Raw genomic sequence first — 22,285 nt, 5'->3', positions numbered from 1 at the left:
ACCCACTTTCCTATAGATTCATGGGAGGTGGGAACTTGACACGGATGGGTATGTGCGAGTTCAGGTATACCGTCTTCCTCAGAATGTGGGAACTCTGGGCAAGAAAAAAAACATTAGAGAACATCTAGGCCCTTCATTCGATGATGATGGAGACAGAGAGAGGCATTGTGCACTAAGTCATAAAATCCCAAACTGGACTTTGGATCCCACCCCATTCATTTCTTCAGCACACCGTCTCCTCCTCTTCAATTTTTTTCTCTTTTTTAAAATCAGATTCAATTGTATGTAACTCAGCATGCAGGAAGTACTTTCATTTTTTAAATTATGAATTACACAGAAAAGAGAACTATTTTAAAGAAGAATAATACGCACATACTTATGGAAATACTTTGATGACCGGGTCAAAAGGAAGGAGAAATGACACCTTAGGAAATGCTATCCACTCATTTGAAAGCAGGGCAGTGGCTACCCACTCCAAATGCATTCTCATACATACAGAATTCCTTCTGAGTGGGCTCTGAAGGCAGAACGCACGGCTGAGTTTCAAATGGGCAGAAAGTCACCTTAAAGCATTTTTCCCCTCCATCCGGGAGTTGACACAATCGAGTTATAGGCAGAGACTGTTTATCACAGTGGCAAGAAAGTCTCTCTTCAAATTTCTCATGCTTTTATAATCAAACAATAACATCTCCAGAGTATAGGTTTTAGCTACATAAGAAACATATTGGAAATTGATTCAATGCTCCTGGCTTGGCTGTGACAATGTTTCATAACCTGGTAACCTCTCAGCTTATTCTCCCCCCTCTTCCTGAAAAGCTTTTAGCGGCACCAGGGTGGCAAAGCAAAGATAAAGCAAACATCATCCTTTTATCTGATCCTGTGCAAAATGAGAAGAGCAGGCACTATACCGCTGATAAGAAGATTGCTAAATGACTCTTCTCAAATTCTATCAATGGGCTGATGAATAAAATTAAGACTGACACTGATGAGTTATTTTCTCAGGCCATTTTCTAAAATGAAGGTGTTTCTTTCGAAGCAGTTACACCCCAGTTGCATGTCTGCAACATTAAAAAGTACCCAGATCTGCCCTGTGTTGTAACAGTTTGATGGCAATCTTTCCTTTCTTTACATTCATTCTCTTTTTTCTCTGGGCTTCCCAGGTGGCACTAGTGGTAAAGAATCCGCCTGCCAATGACGTAAGAGATGCAGGTTTGATCCCTGGGTTGGGAAGATCCTCTGGAGGAGGAAATGGCAAACCACTCCAATATTTTTGCCTGGAGAACCCCATGGACAGATCTGGAGGGCTATGGTCCATAGGGTCGCAAAGAGTTGGACATGACTGAAGCAACTTAGCACCTTTCTTGAGTAAGGATTCATTCAAGTCAAGAGCATTCTGTTCCCAAGATCACCCTTTCACCTTTTTTCCCCTCAGTTGCATGTTTCATTACACAACTCAATTTCTGCTACCACAATTTGCCATAGCCCTCACCTGACCTAGCACTTTACACCTGTCTCAACCTAAGGTATTTACTTGAATGTGCCAAACTTAATGGACACATCATAGGGAATCCTGGTGGACGGAGTGTAGAGATCACCTTAACTGAGATGGTTTTTCACTAAGTATCTGCGATTGAGTTCTTACAGTCTAGAAAGTGTCTTCCTTCCCAGCTTGACTATAGACTTCTGAAAAACTACAAGCGCCTGTCTGGCAAAAGTTTTTTTTTTTTTTTTTTTTTAATCACTGCTGCTTCTCAGTCACTAATTTTTTTTTTAATTATCTTTAGGATTAAGAAGAAGTGGTGATTTCAACAGCACTGATGGCACTGACAGTTCAACCTATCTGCAACATCTAATCAACCCAGAATTATCTGTGGTAACATGGAGAACAAAGAGATTAAGATTCAAGAGTTGTCCACAACCTCTGTTTCTAGCTTATCCTTCAGACACCTGTTGGGCTTCAGAATTGATCATGTAACTTTCTATGGGTGGTCAGGGATGTGTCCTTTCCTGCTCTTTCTTCTCTTGGCTGACCTCTCTTCTGGAGATGCTAATGAGCTGGTCAGAGGGCAGACAGGAAGAGTGTGGGAGGTGGGGGATGGATGATCTAGGTCAGCTGGGCAAAAGGAAGTCCCATTCAGCCCATACACATGCTTTGTTTCAGACTGTACTTCAGTTTTTATCTTTTAAAAACAAATGTGAAATATACTATGAACACGAGTATATACAGCAAATAGTTACATTTAAATCACCACCCCTGTAAAAGAATACATACATGCACCTTAACAACTCAGCATTTTTTTTTTAAGGCACAATCTTTTAATTTACATTTTATGTTTTAAAAAGGTACTATAAGACTGCAAAATTAAAAAGACACAAAACAGCATATATTGAAAATATTCTCTCATTTTTGTATTCTTTAAAACCAGGTCTGCTTTGAGGCAATCAACTGTACTGGCCTCTTGGGTTTTATTAGTTTTATTCATGCCAACAATTACATGTGTGTATATGTACAAAATCATATTCACACTTGCATTTAGCTTTTTTAAAAACTATATATGTCTGTGTGTTATAGTCCTTTTTACCTTTTAAAAATTCAAGCATACTATGGGCACTATTCTGTTCCTTGCTCTTCTCATTTAATAACATATCTCAGAAATTGGTTCATATCTGTAAAGATTTCCCTTCTTTGGTTTTAAAGTTGGTTTTGTTTTGTTTTTTTTTGATGTGGACCATTTTTAAAGTCTTTATTGAATTTGTTATAATAGTGCATGTGTTTTATATTTTGGTTTTTTGGTCCCCAGGCATGTGGGATCTTAGCTCCCCTACCAGGGACTGAATTTGCACCCCTGCACTGGAAGGTGAAGTCTTAACCACCGGACCACCAGGTAAGTCTCCTTTATTTCTTTTTTACAACTATATTATATTCCATTATCAGAATACATTTAACCAGTACCACACATGAACATTTGGTTCATTCGTGATTTTTTCCTATTACTATAAACAATGTTTCAGTGCATGCATTATTTCTCATATAGGCAAGTATGTCTGTAGGATAAATTATTTGATTGGAATTTCTATTTAACAGCATTAAGTAAGTGTGATTTTATTAGATATTGCAAACTTATCCATAGAGCTTGTACTAGCACCCTCTCATCTGTAGTATACGATGCCTTTTTCCTCACATCCTTGCCAACAAAGTTTGCCTTTTTCCTCACATCCCTGCCAACAAAGTTTTTGTCTTCAAACTTTTAGAGCTTTTCCATTGTGATAGATTAAAAAAAAAATGGGATCTGAGTGTGACTCAGATCCCATTAATGTGGGTTTCTTTTGTTATGAATACATCTCTTTCATTATGAATGCACCTTCCTGACCCTGTTTCTGTTGATACATCTTTTTCTCTGGCCCTCTTCTGCTTCCTCCTCTCACTCTTAAGGAGCCTTGTGATGAGATGAATCCATCCCAACTCTAAGGTCAATAACTCGGTGTTTTTAAGCCACTCTTGCACCCACCCCTTCCACTACATCCTTCTCCCACCACTTCCCCTCCATAAGGAAACTCATTGTTGGATTTCATGCTACTTAGTAATTTGCTGTGGTTTTCAAATTAGCTTTTGTAGAAAAAGGAATATAACATTGGATTACATTTATGTATAGGTTCACATGCAGAGGTGTACTGGTTTATGATGTAAAAATTTATTACTATGCATACCTAGGAAAAAACCCTTGGTAAGTATATCAGGGAATATGCATCACAGAGACACGAGCAACACTGTCATAATAGCAAAAAATGAAAAACAATCCAAATGTTTATTAACATTAGAAAGAATAAATAAAATCTGAAATTTCTCTGCTATGGAAGACTATACAACTATGAAAATGAATGAACTACAACTGCAGGGACCATCACTGATTCATTCCAAAAACAACGTTGCCAACCCAGTAGAATATTTACAGTCTGATTCTATTTCTACAGTGAGCGAAAACTAAACAATATTGTGGTAAGACTCTACAAGTAAAGTGAAGACTATAAAACTATACATACGTGCACACACACACATCTACACACACACATACATACCACAAATCCTTTATTTGTTCATCTATCAACAGATCAATACTATCTTGGCTATTGTGAATAATGCTGCAGTGAATCTGGAGGTCCAGCTACCTCTTTGAGATAGTGATTTTATTTCCAAATACAACAGAACTATCATGTGGTTTAGCAATTCCACTTCTGGATATATATAGCAATTCCACTCAATGGACATGAATCTGAGCAAATTTCAGGAGATAGTAGAGGACAAGGAAGGCTGGTGTGCTGTAGTTCATGGGGATGCAAAGAGTCAGATGTGACTTAATGACTGAACAACAACAAGAAACTGAGGGAACTATACAGCTATTTCTGATTCCCCGGTCATGCACTCTAGAGCAACAGGCCTTGGAAAAAACATGGGAGAAAAAAGACAAAACGTATTTAACATGCCCACTTATCACCTGTTCCGTGGGATCTTTTGCCCTACTAGCACGTGCCACCCCATGGGGCTTCATGTCTGCCACTGCCCTGGCAGCTGTCAGGATCCCTGTCGGAAGAGCACCATCCTTACCTCTCCTAAATGACCAAGCATGCCTTCTTGTGCTTCTCAGTTCCCTGAAAGGAGGATGGAAAAGTCACAGGGCTCACTTTTCTAGGGTCTTGCTGGTACTAATCTGAGAGACGCACTAAGGTTATCAGTCAGTGACACTCAATGGGTACCCTTCCCAAACACCAGCTGTATTATATAATAAGAGATTTGAGCACTTGCATTCAGTGGGTAGGATATTTATGTAAGCCCCGACAGATTTCCAGGAGAGTTCTTTTGGAGCAACCCTTTGGCGACCCTGTAGTAACCTTGGCAGTCCATCCTTTTACATGACTATATAACTCTACTCATCATGGCATATCCCTTGTGAGAAAACAGGATGTATATTTGGTTGGTCCAAGGCTAAGGGAGAGAAAATGAAGACATGCTTTTGTTTTGAAAGTCAAAGCATGAGCATTATAGTGATTGGATGACCACTTCTAACTGTGTTGGTCTTTAAATCTTTCTTCCCACTGTCTATGTGTTGTCTGTAGGACTAAATTCAAACATGTAGGCTTGGCTTTCAAGTTTCCCATAATCTGGTCCCATCCTACAAAATCCCTTCTATCTGTACTTCATCCTTAAGACTTACCCTCTACTCTAGCCAAGCTGGTCATTTGTTGACTCCCTTCCCTATGGTGTGCCATATTCCTATCTCCAGGTCTTTGAATACGCTGTTTACCTCGAGTTTAAGGATATCTCTCTCCCCTTTGCTGATGAAATCCTACTCCTTAGGAAAGTGATTCCCAACTTTACTGCACACTGGCATCACCTGGGGATGTTTACCACATACTAATGACTGGCTCTCCTCCCTATACCTTGTGATTTGAGTTTGGGAACCACTGGTATAGATGGCAAATGCTCTTAAAATTCAGTATCTTACTCTCTTACTCTTTTCTTTTCCTTACAGATGGACACCAAAATGCCTGGCTTCACCAAAGAGAGGCTTGACACCGTGCTCTATGCACTCATGTATGAAGAGCATGCTTCCATCTTATTTGTGACCATACTGTATCAGAATTATTTGTTTGCTTCTCTGTTTCCTTACTTGACTGGAGTTCATAGAGTGTGGGTACCATGTCTCATTCACCTCCGTATCTCCAACCTCTAACATAGGACATGGCTGGAAGAAGATGCTCAATACAGGCTTGTTGAACTACACAGAACTCAGCTCACAGGTGCAATCTATAGAGGAAATATTTTATAGCAGTAAAAAAGTCACACTTTCAACTCAAAGTCTACAGCTCTCTATCTCTCTAGTGAAAAAAAAAAAAAAAATAAGAGGGGGAGTCATAAACTATGATCCGGTATGCTGACAAACTGGCTTCCCAGGTGGTTCAGTGGTAAATATGCCTGCCAATGCAGGAGTCGTGGGTTTCATTCCTGGGTCAGGAAGATCCCCTGGAGGAGGAAATGGCAACCCACTCCAGGATTCTTGCCAGGAAAATTTCCTGGACACAGGAGCCTGGTGGGCTACAGTCTATTGGGTTGCAAAGAATTGAACACTACTGAGCAACGGATATAGCCTACCAATATGCTCACAAATTCAGCATTCTTGCCTTGAGAACCCTTTGAGCGGTATGAAAAGGCAAAAAAATATGACACTGAAAGATGAACTCCCTAGGTTAGTAGGTGCCCAATATCCCCCTGGAGAAGACCGGAGAAATAGCCCCAGAAGGAATGAAGAGGCTGGGCCAAAGTGGAAACAATGCCCAGTTGTGCATGTGTCTGGTGGCAAAAGTAAAGTCTGATGCTGTAAAGAACAATATTGCATAGGAACCTGGAATGTTAGGTCCATGAATCAAGGTCAATTGAAAGTGTTCAAACAGGAGATGGCAAGAGTGAATATCAACCTTTTAGCAATCAGTGAACTAAAATGGATTGGAATGGGTGAATTTAATTCAGATGACCATTATATCTACCACTGTGGGAAAGACCATTATATCTACCACTTCCTTAGAAGAAATGGAGTAGCCCTCATAGTCAACAAAGAGTCCAAAATGCAGTACTTGGATGCAATCTCAAAAATGACAGAATGATCCCTGTTTGTCTCCAAGGGAAGCCATTCAACATCACAGTAATCCAAGTGTATGCCCCAACCACTACTGCCGAAGAAGCTGAACAGTTCTACGAAGACCTACCTTCTAGAATTAGCACCAAAAAAAGATGTCCTTTTCATCATAGGGGACTGGAATGCAAAAGTAGGAAGTCAAGAGATACATAGAGTAAAAGGCAAGTTTGACCTTGGAGTACAAAATGAAGCAGGGCAAAGGCTAACAGAGTTTTGCCAAGAGAACACACTGATCATAGCAAACACCTTCTTCCAACAACACAAGAGAACACTCTACACACTCTACATCACCAGATGGTCAATACTGAAATCAGATTGACTATATTCTTTGCAGCTCAAGATGAAGAAGCTCTATACACTCAGCAAAAACAAGACCGGGAACTGATTGTGGCTCAGATCATGAACTCCTTACTGCCAAACTCAGACTTAAATTGAAGAGGGTAGGGAAAACCACTAGGCCATTAAGGTATGACCTAAATCATATCCCTTATGACTATACAGTGGAAATGACAAATACGTTCAAGGGATTAGATCTGATAACATTGTACAGGAGATGATGATCAAAACCATCCCCAAGAAAAAGAAATGAAAAAGGAAAAATAGTTGTCTGAGAAGGCCTTACAAATAGCTGGGAAAAGACGAGAAGCTAAAGGCAAAGGAGAAAAGGAAAGATATATCCATTTGAATGCAGAGTTCCAAAGAATAGCAAGGAGAGATAAGAAAGCCTTCCAAAGTGAAAATGTGAAGAAATAGAGGAAAACAATAGAATGGGAAAGACTAGAGATCTCTTAAAGAAAATTAGAGATACCAAGGGAACATTTCATGCAAAGATGGGCACAATAAAGGACAGAAATGGCATGGACCTAACACAAGCAGAAGATATTAAGAAGAGGTAGCAATAACACACAGAAGAACTATACAAAAGAGATCTTCATGACCCAGATAACCACAATGGTGTTATCACTCACCTAGAGCCAGACATCCTGGAGTGAGAAGTCAAGTGGGCCTTGGGAAGCATCACTGTGAATAAACCTAGTGGAGGTGCTGGAATTCCAGCTGAGCTATTTCAAATCCTAAAAGATGATGCTGTGAAAGTGCTGCACCCAATATGCCAGCAAATTTGGAAAACTCAGCAGTGGCCACAGGACTGGAAAAGGTCAGTTTTCATTCCAATCCCAAAGAAAGGCAATGCCAAAGGATGTTCAAACTACTGCACAATTGCACTCATCTCACATGCTAGCAAAGTAATGCTCAAAACTCTCCTAAGGAGGCTTCAACAGTACATGAACTGAGAACCTCCAGATGTTTCAGCTGGATTTAGAAAAGGCAGAAGAACCAGAGATCAAATTGCCAACATTCTCTGGATCATAGAAAAAGCTAGAGAATTCCAGAAAAACATCTACTTCTGCTTCATTGACTACGCTAAAGCCTTTGACTGTGTGGATCACAACAAACTCTGGAAAATTATTAAAGAGATGGGAATACCAGACCACCTGACCTGCCTCCTGAGAAACCTGTATGCGGGAGAAGAAGCAACAGTCAGAACTGGACATGGAACACTAGACTGGTTCTAATTTGGGAAAGGAGTACATCAAGGCTGCATATTGTCACCCTGCTTATTTAACTTATATGCAGAGTACATTATGCAAAATGCTGGGCTGGAGGAAGCACGAGCTGAAATCAAGATTGCCAGGAGAAATATCAACAACCTCAGATATGCAGATGACACCACACTTATGGAAGAAAGTGAAGAGGAACTAAAGAGACTCTTGACGAAAGTGAAACAGAAGAGTGAAAAGGCTGGCTTAAAACTCAACATTCAAAAAACAAAGATCATGGCATCCAGTCCCATCACTTCATGGCAAATAGATGGGGAAACAATGGAAACAGTGAGAGTTTATTTTCTTGGGTGCCAAAATCACTGCAGATGGTGACGGCAGCCATGAAATTAAAAGATATTTGCTCCTTGGAAGAAAAGTTATGATCAACTTAGACAGCATATTAAAAAGCAGAGACATTACTTTACCAACAAAGGTCCATATAGTCAAAGCTGTGGTTTTTCCAGTAGTCATGTATGGATGTGAGAGTTGGACCACAAAGAAGGCTGAGTGCCAAAGAATTGATCCTTTTGAACTGTGGTGATGGAGAAGACTCTTGAGAGTCCCTTGGACTGTAAGGAGGTCAAACCAGTCAATCCTAAAGGAAATCAGTCCTGAATATTCATTGGAACCACTGATCTTAAAGCTGAAACTCCAATACTTTGGCCACCTGATGCGAAGAGCTGATTCATGAGAAAAGACCTGGATGCCGGGAAAGATTGAAGGCAGGAGGAGAAGGGGATGACAGAGGATGAGATGGTCGGATGGCCTCACAGGCTCAATGGATGTGTGTTTGAGCAAGCTCTGGGAGATGCTGAAGGACAGAGAAATCTGGTGTGCTGCAGTCCATGGGGTTGCAAAGAGTTGGCCACGACTGAGTGACTGAACAACACCACAAATATAGAACTCTCCACCAAAGCCTCATTCATGATTACCTCTGGTATTTATAGAGAAGCCCTCAAGAAGAAAGTGTATAGATGACAAAATCAGAGAACTAGCCACAAGGGAGTGAGAAACAAGAAGGATTCTAGGTAATGTTCTAAGCACAGGGTTTGGTAAAAAAGAGATACTCAATGGATGGGAATTAATATTACTATTTTCAGTCCTTGTTATCCAGAAGGAACCACATGGTTCTGGTTCCATGAATCTAACTTCATGACACATGGGATTTATATTTCAGGCTGCCAGATGCAATGCTTCCCCTCTGAAGTTTGTTGCTTGTCCATATAAATGGATGAACTCAGTGCAGCCACAATAGAAGCTTCCACAGCCAAGCTATTACTCTGTAATACCTCTGAAATGCCATTTGTAATATTTGGAAATGTAGAAATATTATCATCCTGGGAAGTATTAACAATTCAAATTATGTAAAATCACTCCACCCTATTCCTCATCCATAGTCGTTACTATCCATGTAGTTTCCAGTTCAGAACCAATCTGTTAGTAGTCAACAGAACATTATCTATCAAAATTGCTATTGAGAACCTTTATACTTCCCCCTCATGTTTGTTTTGATGATCAGCAGCTCACTCTTTCTACAATTAGGCCTACACATATCAGCATGCAATTCAAAATGTGACATTTGACTCAAATGGTCTTCCACTCAAAAAGCTGTGAAAATCTGATCAACTTTCTGAGATATTTTAATTTGTAATATGAAAGTCATTCCCTCTACATTAAATTTCTAAACTTTTTCAAATTTTCTCAGTGGGGAAAATTAGTAATAGTCTTGAAATAAGACAGGTAATTATCAAGGACTTTAATTGATTGGCAGCTACAGTACTGGAAGCCCTGGTGCCCTACTGGTTTTAATTTTAGAGAAAGGAAAATTCCAGCTGCACTGTAGTCAATAGAAAATTTATTTGAACCTCTAAACTTTGTGGCTAACCAATGATATGTTCATAAATATGGTGGTGGCAAACTAATTCAAGTTCAATACATTTCCTCAAAAAGTTAGTCAAAGTGAAGTGTACAACTAGGGACCAGTGGTAGTTCAGATCATGCAAAACTAAGCATAATCATTGAAATTAATTACATTTTTCCCAACAACTCTTCAAATTTATTTTCCTATGGTCTTCTTAAATGACAGTGAAAATTTATTTGTTACTATCAAGAAGATAACCTTGGTAGGGGGCAAGCAGCAGGTTAGATTGCTACATGTCCTCTAATATTCATTGTCTTTTTCTTCCAGAGTTACAAGAACCTCCATTTATTTTTAATTCTTTTTTTCTGGACCTATGTCCTCCTGCCTGGATTAATGTTTCTTCTCCTGTGTGACTAAGTGCCAGCCAAAGCAGTGCTACCCAAAGGATGGGTCAAGCGATGCGAAATATTCTTAAAGGGATGAACCATATCCTTCCTCATCGCTTTTCCTTCCTGCGGGTTGGAAAGTGGACATAAAGGATGTTTTTTTAATAGTCATCTTGAACCAGAAAGTGGCCTTGGGAATGGAAACCATATGAAGCAGAGAAATGAAAGAGGAGGAGGCTGCAACTGTGCTATCAGCTTGAACCACCTCCCTGTGGCCTGTCATGTGTGACAGAAAGAAATTTCTGTTCATATTCAAATAAATTATTGCAATTTGAGTTTCCTTCCCTCCCATATGAACCTAATCCTACTGGTGCTAACAATTAGGGAAATCCAGTCTTGGATTTAAAAATAACTGTGATCTAGCTAATTGAAACTGTATAATCCATGTATGGACAACCACCATTGACCATACTGTGTGTGTGTGCTCAGTCGCACAGTTGTGTCCAACTCTTTGGGACCCCATGGACTGCAGCCTGCCAGGCTCCTCTGTCTACGGGATTTTCCAGGCAAGCATACTGGAGTGGGCTGCCATTTCCTCCTCTAGGGGGTCTTCCCGACCCATGAATCGAAACTGTGTCTGTGTCTCCTGCATTAGCAGGTGGATTTTTTACTGCTGTTGCATCTGAGAAGCTCCTAACCATATCACATTAGGACTTTAATACAATAAAGTATTGAATAGATTTTGGAGTTCTTTCCATTCAGATGAGATAAATATCTAGGTTAGAGTTCTTGTTCTTCAGGTAACTGAGGTACTTGATTCAAGAATCTGTGAGACCCTCCCTATCTCTTGAAGAACCACAGCTACAGATATATCAACATCAGGTCAGGTCTTCTCTCATCTACTGGGTAAAAGAGATGCTGCATTTGTTGCCCTTCGTTGCAATCTGGTGTAAAGATTCCTCTATGATGATAACTATAACGATTAACTATTAGTTATAACTAATAACTAATAACTTATAACTAATAACTATTAGTTATTAACTATAGTTATATAACTATAACTATAACTATTCCTCCAACGATGATAACTATAAATCATTTGACTCTTTTATTCCTCCTATTTCTACCAGACTCCAGACCAGGCACATTACTACCATGGATTAGGTACTTTATGGTTAGACAGTAAAAACCTACAAGAACAAGTTTTGTGTGCTACAGAGGTAAAAATGGCCATTGTACCAGGAGATTCAAATCTTCTCTATTTGGCTCAGCATGGCCTTGTCTTACTTCTTCACTTTCAGGCAGGCCATTACGCAAAGTTGGGTTATATACAGCAAAATAACTCACTTCCTCGCTACACTGCTTCTTGTGCTCTTCATTGTCTGAAGTCAGGTTAATTCCTGTCCTTTCTTATTCACCCTATAATTTGCTCAAATCAGTGTGTGCCTGAAATGTTAGCTCCCAAGAGTTCCTTTTAACTAGAGGTAGAATTTTTCTTGAGTCCCTGTTATAATGCAAATACATCATCTGAAAAAAATAGCTGTTTAATCTAACTTACTGACATGCGTAAGTTTACCAGATTAGACAGCTAAAGTTTGTATGGAAACAAAGAGTAAGAAAGCAAGGCACCTTGGGGAAATGGAAATAAAGTGATGTATGGTCTGTTAAGTAAGTCAAAGTGGGTACTTACTGAGCATCCATAATCCTCCTGCTAGTATATTAGCTGCTGGAAGACTATTTGGGGAGTGATGAAAAAGGACAACAGGAGAGCTCTTGGAGGCAATTACTGAGTTGGGCAGGACAGCACCAAGGCAACTTCACAGAGCTAAACAAAGAAAACTTGATCCTCAAGATACTCAGAACGAGATCACGTCCCTTGACACATTCTCCTCTGGTAGTGGGAGACAGAGGGGTTCTTTAGAAGAGACTAGGAGTATATGTAGCCAATAAGGAAGAGTAAACAAATTGTGTTCCACAATGAGGCACTGGAACATTTCCCCACTGTGCTACTGGGCAAATTGTTCTTTGTAGCTCTGTAACAGGGAAGAACAAATCTGACTCCATTCTGTTCATTTTCTCAAGCTTAGTCATGCTGGCTCTGCACCTTCTGTAAAAGCACGGTTACCTATACCTTGAAATATATAGAATAGCCTATTCTTGAAATATATAGAATAGCCTATTCTAATATATAGTAATAGCCCTATCTGACCTTTCAGGGTCCATTCATACAGAGATAAAAAGTTGCAGAACAGAGAATAATATTTGTCTTGTTGGAGGTTTAACAGGAATATTGTGATCTGACCTATGTGGACAGCTGTAAGAACAAAGGATTCCGAGACCAAGAAGTCTGCAACAACTAACCACTGCCCTCCCTCTCTTGGCCTTTAAAAGTGCTTTGCTTAAACCCATCCAGGAGTTTGGGGTCTTATTAGGCACAAGAAACCCATCTCCTCGCAGGACCCTGCAATAAACCTTTCTCTGCTCCAAACTTGGATGTTTTGCCTTGTCAGCCTCACTGTGTGTTGAGCACGCAAACTTCCACTCCATAACAACTCTTTTAGGTTTGGGGAAATACCACACATCTTTCACTTTACAAGAGTTTACCATGCAGCTTTGTTTTCTTGGTTATCATTTAATTCTGCTTCGCTTCTTCCTCAAATTCCTCAAAAGACATCTCTTCCTCTTTAAAGGAATTTCCAAATCCCCTGTCTCCTCACAGGAGATTACTTTTGATGCTATCATTAGCTGATGTTTTTAATATGAGGTAATGTTATTTGAATTCCTACTGATCATTTAATCTTACTAGATAATTAGCGTAATACACTGGGTGAATCTATTACAGTTAAACAGCAAGAAAGAACAATTGGTGTTTGTGATCACTCATGTTAATACTTCTATTAGGCTAGTATGGTCATTTGCTTGTTGCTTATTAACATGAAAGTCTGATATTTATTAGGGCAATTTTAAAGAAAAAATCTAGTTGTATTACTTCATTCATGAATCTTGAATTTCAATATAGAACAAGTTAACAATATCTTGCTTTGTAATCAACTCATACTATTTTGATTAAACTGACATGATTATCCTTAACCACAGAAATATAAACATTCAGTTTCACAGATTTTCTGATTGTTGTTCTTTGTCAAAGATATTAGCAGCTATTTGGTTTTAAGGTCGTATTTAGATTTGCTCAGTTGCTGAGAAAATTGGAAATATACGATGGTTATAAATATTGGGAAGATATGTGATAACACTTAGCTTAGATAAAATGAAGAACTTTGGGATTTTCGGGTGCTAAAATATTTTTTCAGTCATTTTTGTGCAATAAAGATAAATAACCACTCTACTGATTTGTAGAATATCACTCAGCCTTGAAATGGATGAACTTTTTAAAAGGCCTGTGGTACTATTATTGATTGTCTAACTCAGAGAACATTTTCACCCCTGTACTCTCTGCTATCTCATGCAACAGGGGCTGGAAAGCAACATACTGACTTTCCCAGCTTCCTGTGCACCTAAGATTGGCTTTATGATCTGGTTCTCATTGATAACATGTAATATTAAGGCTATAGTAGGGAGGATTCTGAAAAATTTTTAATTTTCCTTACACTTTGTGTCCTGAATCTATAGCTGGGATGCCTAGAGTGGTAGGAATCAATTTTCAACCAGAAGTGATAAGGATGAGGACAAAATAAACAAACAAACAAACAGGGCTTTAGAGAGCATAGTTGAACTGCTGCTCCTCTTTTATTTTTGCCTTCCTTCAGACTTTTAATTACATAAGATGATTCAGTGACTTGATTACTTAAGTCATGGCTAGTCAGTTTTGTTGTTACTTGCTGCCAATAGCAGCTTGTTCAGATAGATCTCCCCTAGTTTGAGGAGATGAGTCTACAATTATGTGAAGACCAAGTCAGTTGTCTGTCAGAAACAGAGTTCAAATTTACTTCCAGGAGAGTATTCTAAACCAGCACTTTCCAGAAGAATTTTGTGTGATGATGGACTTGTTCATAAAGGCCATACAGACCATACAGAATATATGGCCACTGGAACACTTGAAATGTGGCTAATGCAACTGAAAAATTCAGTTGAGGGGCTGAATTTTTAATTTTATGTAGTTTTAATGAATTTAAGTTGAGTCTCAACTACATTTGACTACTGGCTATCATGTCAAACAGTGTAGATCTAAAGGACTGCTAGTCTATAGAAAGTATCCAGGTAACTATAGCTCTCTTGAACAAAATGCAGCTTTTAACTTTATCTATGTTACTGTAAAAGCCCAAGAGCACTTCATTATAGAAAAATGATGACTCAGTGGGGCTTTACACAGTGCCATTTTTGAAGGTTGTTGAATAATATTTAACTTGCATATTAGCTAACTATGCAGAACTGATACTAATTTAAGCATTTTACATTGTCAACTGTACTAAAGGATGTCTTTCTGGAATAAAAATATTCAGATTCCACTCATTTTGTTGTTTGTTAAGACTTTTATATTCCCAGTTACACCAGAAAAGAATAACAATGGTGTGCCAATCTAACTAAACTTTGGGGGTACAATAACTCTCTGAGATAAACTGTAAATTGTAGTTGGGAGAAGACAGCTGAGTAAGCTAGAAAAACAGCTTCAAAACATACCAACATGGCGCTAGGAGTGGTAAGATGCTGAGAGTTGGCAGCTAAAGGTACTCCAGGGAAAGAACAGGAGGAGGCGCAGTGAATACTGATGATAACAGAAACCAGACATCTGTGGGGCTGTCCTACCCCAGATACAGTAATCAGTACTGTCTATACACCCAAATGTGATTTGAAAAAATGACGCTTCATGCCTTGAAGTTTTGTGTAAAACTAAATAATTAGCATGCTTACATTCACAGCTATTTCTAGAGCCCAAAGAACAATTAATTTTGCAAATGTCCAAGGTGGCCTAGAGCTGTTATCACATCTTCTATTTCCTGACAAGGATCATAGTTATAGACAGCTACTCTATTACCAGTTACCTCCTGGGTGATGGAAACAGGCTGGGAAAATTCCTTTGTGTTAGAAACCTGAGTCCCTTCAATGTAGGTTCATGCAAAATTCTAGGACAGAGCTGACAAGCCAAATATATCTCTGAGACAGGACTACCTATAATCAGGGTTCTAACAGAAATGTAAAGAAAATGAGTTGGAGATTTTGGCAAGCTGTAAATACTTAATCTGGGGCTTCCCAGGTGGTTCAGTGGTAAAGAATCCAACTGCCAATGCAGGAGACACAGGTTTGATCCCTGGGTCAGGAAGATCCCCTGGAGAAAGAAATGGCAACCCAGTCTAGTATTCTAGCCTGGAAAATCCCATGGACAGAGGAGCCTGGCGGGCTACAGTCCATGGGGTCGCAAGGAGTCAGACATGACTGAGTGACTAAACAACAACAGTATCTATTTAGTTCTCTGTGTAAAACATATTCAATTAAAAAAAAATGTTCAATATAAGAAAGTTACTACTCCACATTTCAAGCCAATAGTAGTGCTTCCTGAGACAATTATAGAAACTAGATCAATTCAAATTTGATTTTCTCCTCAGAGAGAAATTATTTACATCAGTATCATTTTCACTGTATATTGACAAGGTCTCACTTTAGTTTGCACTGCATTCCTTTGTAAACACCTATGTTTTCTTCATAGGTTCTGCTTTGACCCATTTATTTTATGGTAGTTTCCAATATTTAAGAAGATAAAGATAACCATGTATCAGAAGTTAAAATCCTATCCCAGTAGAAGTGGGCATAAGACATGTTCTTTAAGAACATGACGTCTCTGAAATAAGGTTGTATGTAGAAAATGTCAGTTAAAGATGTATGGAGACATGAATTTTACCTATGGTATGGCTCTGAAATGCAGAATCTGCAACTGGATCTTCTCCGTCCTCTTGCAGGTGTTCGTTTGCCTCTCTTATCTGCAGAAACAAGGAAATACTGTGAGTTCTTATGCGTTATATTAAATTGATTTTGTAATCCTCAGTATATTGGCGCATTCTATAACAAACATGGGTATGTATGTGTCTGAGCGTATGTATGTATATACACATATATTTTCTTCACTTCATTTTACCCTACTCTATTGCTTGGCTTTATTACAAGTTTTAATTATAAGAGCATATTTTCAGAAACATAACCCCAGCTCTTACAGGGTATCTGATTCTGCAAAGATTTTCGAGATAACAGCTTTAGTTTTTTTTTTTTTAATACTTAATAAGAGCTGTTAGGAAAAATTAAAAGTCTAAGGAAACATAATTCTTCCAGGGACAGTGACTACCCCACAATTTATTTTAATGAGAATAAAGAAATACACTTAGATCTTTTGACCTTTTCCTAGAATATAACTCTAAGAAAATGTTATTTTGTTGTTGCTCTTTCCAGAATGAAATGTGAGGTGACTATGATGCGTGTTCAGTGAACTAGGATGGTGACACATTTATTTAGATTTTTTTCAGGTCAAAAACATCCTCCTTATATTTCAGCTGGGATATTCAGAGTACCAAATGGAACTTGAGCAAGAATCTAATAAAATCACAGTATTTCACAAATGAGAATTTTGAAATCCAGCAACTTTCTTTAAAGATACCATAAATGCCAACAATGGAACTAAAACTCACGCCCCATACTCCCCAGTCTAGTAGCAGTAGTAATAAAAACAGCCAATGCTTAACTACTATGCATCAGGAGCTGTTTAAGCTCCTCACACTTACGCTCTCATAACCCTCACAATGCTAAGAGGTTAAGTGCTATTGTTAGTTCCATTTTGGAGATAAGGGCCCTGAAGAAACAGAAAAGATAAGCAGTTGTCCAGGTGGTGAAACCCGGATTCAAGTACAGCAAATCTGGTTTCAGATTTGTGTTCATTTGGTGAAATTTTGTTATTCTCAAATTTCCACTGAAAAATGTCAGTGTAGACTTGGCCAAAAGGTCAAGATAGCTATGGTCCTTGGCAGAATGATCCTGAATATCTCTTTGAAAGTGCATTCCAGCCACCCAGTGATAGTAATGTGAACTGTGCAACGAATGCAGTGGGGGTACATTAGAGGTTGTCAGTGAATTTGTTCAGGGGTTTGAGTTGAAGGCTGAGAAACCATTATTTTATACTTACAATATAGAAAGGCATATACTTGTAAACTGACCGTGAGCTAGACTTAGGTTTCTACTTTTTACCTCTTACTTTTCATAATTAATGGAATAAGACCAATTATTTACATTTCATGACTATGGTTCCAATAACAGAAATAACTGGTGCATGATCCATACATACTAATAGCTAGAAGATGGCACACTCAAGGGGGTTTGTCAATGGCTATCTGAACCCTCACAACAAGAGTATGCTAAGGGCCGAGTATCCAGAAGCCATGCTTCATCTCTTTCTCTCCCCATCAGCTGTCTGCTGTTGGCACTGTTTTGTTAGCACATCCGGAGGAAGGGAGTTAGGGAGTAAGGGAAAAGAGCACGATCAACCAGCTCTGTTTCTAGTATTTATGGAAGGCAGAGAGGAACATCTCTATGAGCATCATTAAGACTATGCTACATATTTGCCTTCCAGAGTTCACCTAGCTCAGTGACCTCTTGTAACAAGGCTGCCAAGAAACCCAAAAGGAGGGAGATCCAAACACCTTCATTTCCACCAAGAATTCAACAGGAAATTTCTATCCTCACTTATAGAAATATCAAGGAAGTCTATTTATATTTTCATCCCATTCCAACACTTATGACAGGATGCTCCATATTTTCCCACACCTGTTATGTAAAACAGTATTTCCTCTGGGTTTTTCTAAACCAACCGATTTTAAACTTGAATGGGGTGCTGCAAGGTGGGTGAATCATCAGCTCCGTCAGTCTGTGAAATACTGAACAAAAGAATTCAATAATTAGAACAAGGTTATCATCTTGGGAGATAAAGCAAAAGAGGCTTAGAGAGGGTTGGTGATCTCTTTAAGGTTATAAAAGAATTTCAGTTTTAAGAATGGGCACTCTTGACTCCTATCCATCGCTGAAATTTAATTTTTTCAGAGTGTACCATATGGTCACAACATGCTTTCCAGACTTTCCCAAGAACTACTATATCTTTCTTAGTGTCTAGCAATTCAGTTCAGTTCAGTTCAGTCACTCAGTCGTGTCCGACTCTTTGTGACACCATAAATCGGAGGATGCTAGGCCCCCCTGTCCACCACCAACTCCCGGAGTCCACCCAAATTCATGTCCATCGAGTCGTGATGCCATCCAACCATCTCATCCTCTGTCGTCCCCTTCTCCTCCTGCCCCCAATCCTTCCCAGCATTAGGGTCTTTTCCAATGAGTCAATCCTTCGCATGAGGTGGCCAAAGTATTGGAGTCTCAGCTTCAACATCAGTCCTTCCAATGAACACCAAGGACTGATCTCCTTTAGGATGGACTGGTTGGATCTTCTTGCAGTCCAAGGGACTCTCAAGAGTCTTCTCCAACACCACAGTTCAAAAGCATCAGTTCTTCGGTGCTCAGCTTTCTTCACCGTCCAACTCTCACATCCATTCATGACCACTGGAAAAACCATAGCCTTGACTAGACGGACCTTTGTTGGCAAAGTAATGTCTCTGCTTTTCAATATGCTATCTAGGTTGCCCATAACCTTCCTTCCAAGGAGTAAGCGTCTTTTAATTTCATGTCTGCAGTCACCATCTTCAGTGATTTTGGAGCCCAAAAAATAAAGTCTGACAGTTTCCATTGTTTCCCATCTATTTCCCATGAAGTGATGGGACCAGATGCCACGATCTCAGTTTTCTGAACGTTGAGCTTTAAGCCAACTTTTTGACTCTCTTCTCTCACTTTCATCAAGAGGCTCTTTAGTTCTTCTTCACTTTCTGCCATAAGGGCGGTGTCATCGGCATATCTGAGGTTGTTGATATTTCTCCCGGCAATCTTGATTCCAGCTTGTGTTTCTTCCACCCCAGCGTTTCTCATGATGTACTCTGCATGTAAGTTAAATAAGCAGGGTGACAATATACAGCCTTGATGTACTCCTTTTCCTATTTGGAACCAGTCTGTTGTTCCATGTCCAGTTCTAACTGTTGTTTCCTGATCTGCATACAGGTTTCTCAAGAGACAGGTCAGATGGTCTGGTATTCCCATCTCTTTCAGAATTTTCCACAGTTTATTGTGATCCACACAGTCAAAGGCTTTGGCATAGTCAATAAAGCAGAAATAGATGTTTTTCTGGTACTCTCTCGCTTTTTCGATGATCCATCAGATATTGGCAATTTGATCTCTCATTCCTCTGCCTTTTCTAAAACCAGCTTGAACATCAGGAATTTCATGGTTCACGTATTGCTGAAGCCTGGCTTGGAGTATTTTGAGCATTACTTTACTAGTGTGTGAGATGAGTGAAATTGTGGAGTAGTTTGAGCATTCTTTGGCATTGCCTTTCTTTGGGATTGGAATGAAAACTGACCTTTTCCAGTCCTGTGGCCACTGCTGAGTTTTCCAGATTTGCTGGCATATTGAGGGCAGCACTTTCACAGCATCATCTTTCAGGATTTGAAATAGCTCAACTGGAATTCCATCACCTCCACTAGCTTTGTTCATAGTGATGCTTTCTAAGGCCCACTTGACTTCACATTCCAGGATGTCTGACTCTAGGTGAGTGATCACACCATTGTGATTATCTGGGTCGTGAAGATCTTTTTTGTACAGTTCTTCTGTGTATTCTTGCCACCTCTTCTTAACATCTTCTGCTTCTATTAGGTCCATACAATTTCTGTCCTTTATTGTGCCCATCTTTGCATGAAATGTTCCTTTGGTATCTCTAATTTTCTTGGTGAGATCTCAAGTCTTTCCCATTCTGTTGTTTTCCTCTATTTCTTTGCATTGATCACTGAGGAAGGCTTTCTTATCTCTCCTTGCTATTCTTTGGAACTCTGCATTCAGATGGGAATATCTTTCCTTTTCTCCTTTGCTTTTTGCTTCTCTTCTTTCCCCAGCTATTTGTAAGGCCTCCTCAGACAGCCATTTTGCTTTTTTTGCATTTCTTTTCCATGGGGATGGTCTTGATCCCTGTCTCCTGTACAATGTCACGAACCTCTGTCCATAGTTCATCAGGCACTCTGTCTATCAGATCTAGTCCCTTAAATCTATTTGTCACTTCCACTGTATATCATAATGGATTTGATTTAGGTCATACCTGAATAGTCTAGTGGTTTTCCCTACTTTCTTCAATTTAAGTCTGAATTTGGCAATAAGGAGTTCATGATCTGAGCCACAGTCTACTCCTAGTCTTGTTTTGGCTGACTGTATAGAGCTTCTCCATCTTTGGCTGCAAAGAATATAATCAATCTGATTTTGATGTTGACCATCTGGTGATGTCCATGTGTAGAGTCTTCTCTTGCGTTGTTGGAAGAGAGTGTTTGCTGTGACCAGTGCGTTCTCTTGGCAAAACTCTATTAGCCTTTGCCCCGCTTCATTCTGTACTCCAAGGCCAAATTTGCCTGTTATGCCAGGTGTTTCCTGACTTCCTACTTTTGCATTCCAGTCCCGTATAATGAAAAGGACATCTTTTTTGGGTGTTCGTTCTAAAAGGTCTTGTAGGTCTTCATAGAACCGTTCAACTTCAGCTTCTTCAGTGTTACTGGTCAGGGCATAGACTTGGATTACTGTGATATTGAATGATTTACCTTGGAAATGAACAGAGATCATTCTGTCGTTTTTGAGATTGCATCCAAGTACTGCATTTCGGACTCTTTTGTTGACCATGATGGCTACTCCATTTCTTCTAAGGGATTCCTGCCCACAGTAGTAGATATAATGGTCATCTGAGTTAAATTCACTCATTCCAGTCCATCTTAGTTCGCTGATTCCTAGAATGCCAATGTTCAGTCTTGCCATCTCCTGGTAGGCAGTATTTCAAATACACAAAAACCATATTTTCATTTAAGAGTAGCAAAAAATTTTCTGTGTGTGTGTGTGTGTTTGTGTGTAAGTGCCCTGTTTCTCTTCCCAATGTCTTCTGTGGAACTTCACCACCACCTCTGTTAAAGTATATTTAAGAATGAAAATAAAACCACTTGAGATCCTACCTGTTAGCTCCTTGTCAGAACTTTTCTAGGGAATTAAGTGTTTAACAGCAAATGCTAAATGTGGCCTCTTGGGTATTTATCAGAGGAACTGGGCTTGTAGACAGGGCTCTAGTTCCTTCAGCTCCTCTGGGCTAATGATCCATGAGGAGCAGATGACCCATGAGGAGAAATTTTGAATTGGAAGGGGATGGATGAAGAATCAACAAAGGAATGGAAAATAGGGTAGTGTCTTAGAATGGCACACTTGTCAGCTCTAATTATCCATACAAATAGATTTCAATGCAAAGTGGTGAGTAATTAAAAAAATCCATTTGCCTATGGAAATGAGGGGCATAATTTATTTTGGCAGCAGATTCCCCTTGCTAATTATATTTTTCATAGGCTGAAATTAAAATTAATTTTCACTCTTGATCACACAGGGGCTGGATGTTGGCAAAAGGTTGTGGAACTTCCAGGGGGCAAAGGGCTGCCAGCCTAAGAGGAAGAATTTGTAAAGGTGAATTCTTCATGTGGCAAAGCACTTCACAGATGGTAATGGTCACAAAACCAACAAGTTTGATTCAGCAAACAATGGTGTTTAGAGATTTAGAATTTCTTCAGCCGTTGCTCTACCAGAAACAGATACAAATCAAAGTCAGTGATGTTCCACTTGATAAGAAGTATTAATAGCGAGTGATTC

At 39.3% G+C, this 22,285-nt stretch overlaps 1 protein-coding gene across 3 annotated transcripts in view; it reads right to left on the bottom strand.

Moving 5' to 3' along the window:
• NCKAP5 (NCK associated protein 5) overlaps window positions 1-22,285 on the bottom strand; it is a 1,233,002-nt gene that overhangs the window by 100,979 nt on the left and 1,109,738 nt on the right. For all 3 annotated transcript variants that reach the window (XM_081579255.1, XM_081579258.1, XM_081579257.1), the window contains one exon: window positions 16,392-16,470. In XM_081579255.1, coding sequence (XP_081435381.1) covers window positions 16,392-16,470 — 79 coding nt within the window. The remainder of the gene's footprint in view (window positions 1-16,391; window positions 16,471-22,285) is intronic.

This window comes from Giraffa tippelskirchi, chromosome 3 (assembly GCF_054371585.1).
Source record: "Giraffa tippelskirchi isolate mGirTip1 chromosome 3, T2T-mGirTip1v1.2.pri, whole genome shotgun sequence".
In the NCBI taxonomy this organism is placed as follows: domain Eukaryota; kingdom Metazoa; phylum Chordata; class Mammalia; order Artiodactyla; family Giraffidae; genus Giraffa; species Giraffa tippelskirchi.
The sequence above is the reverse complement of the archived record's forward strand: the minus strand, read 5'-3'. Positions and strand labels throughout refer to the sequence as shown.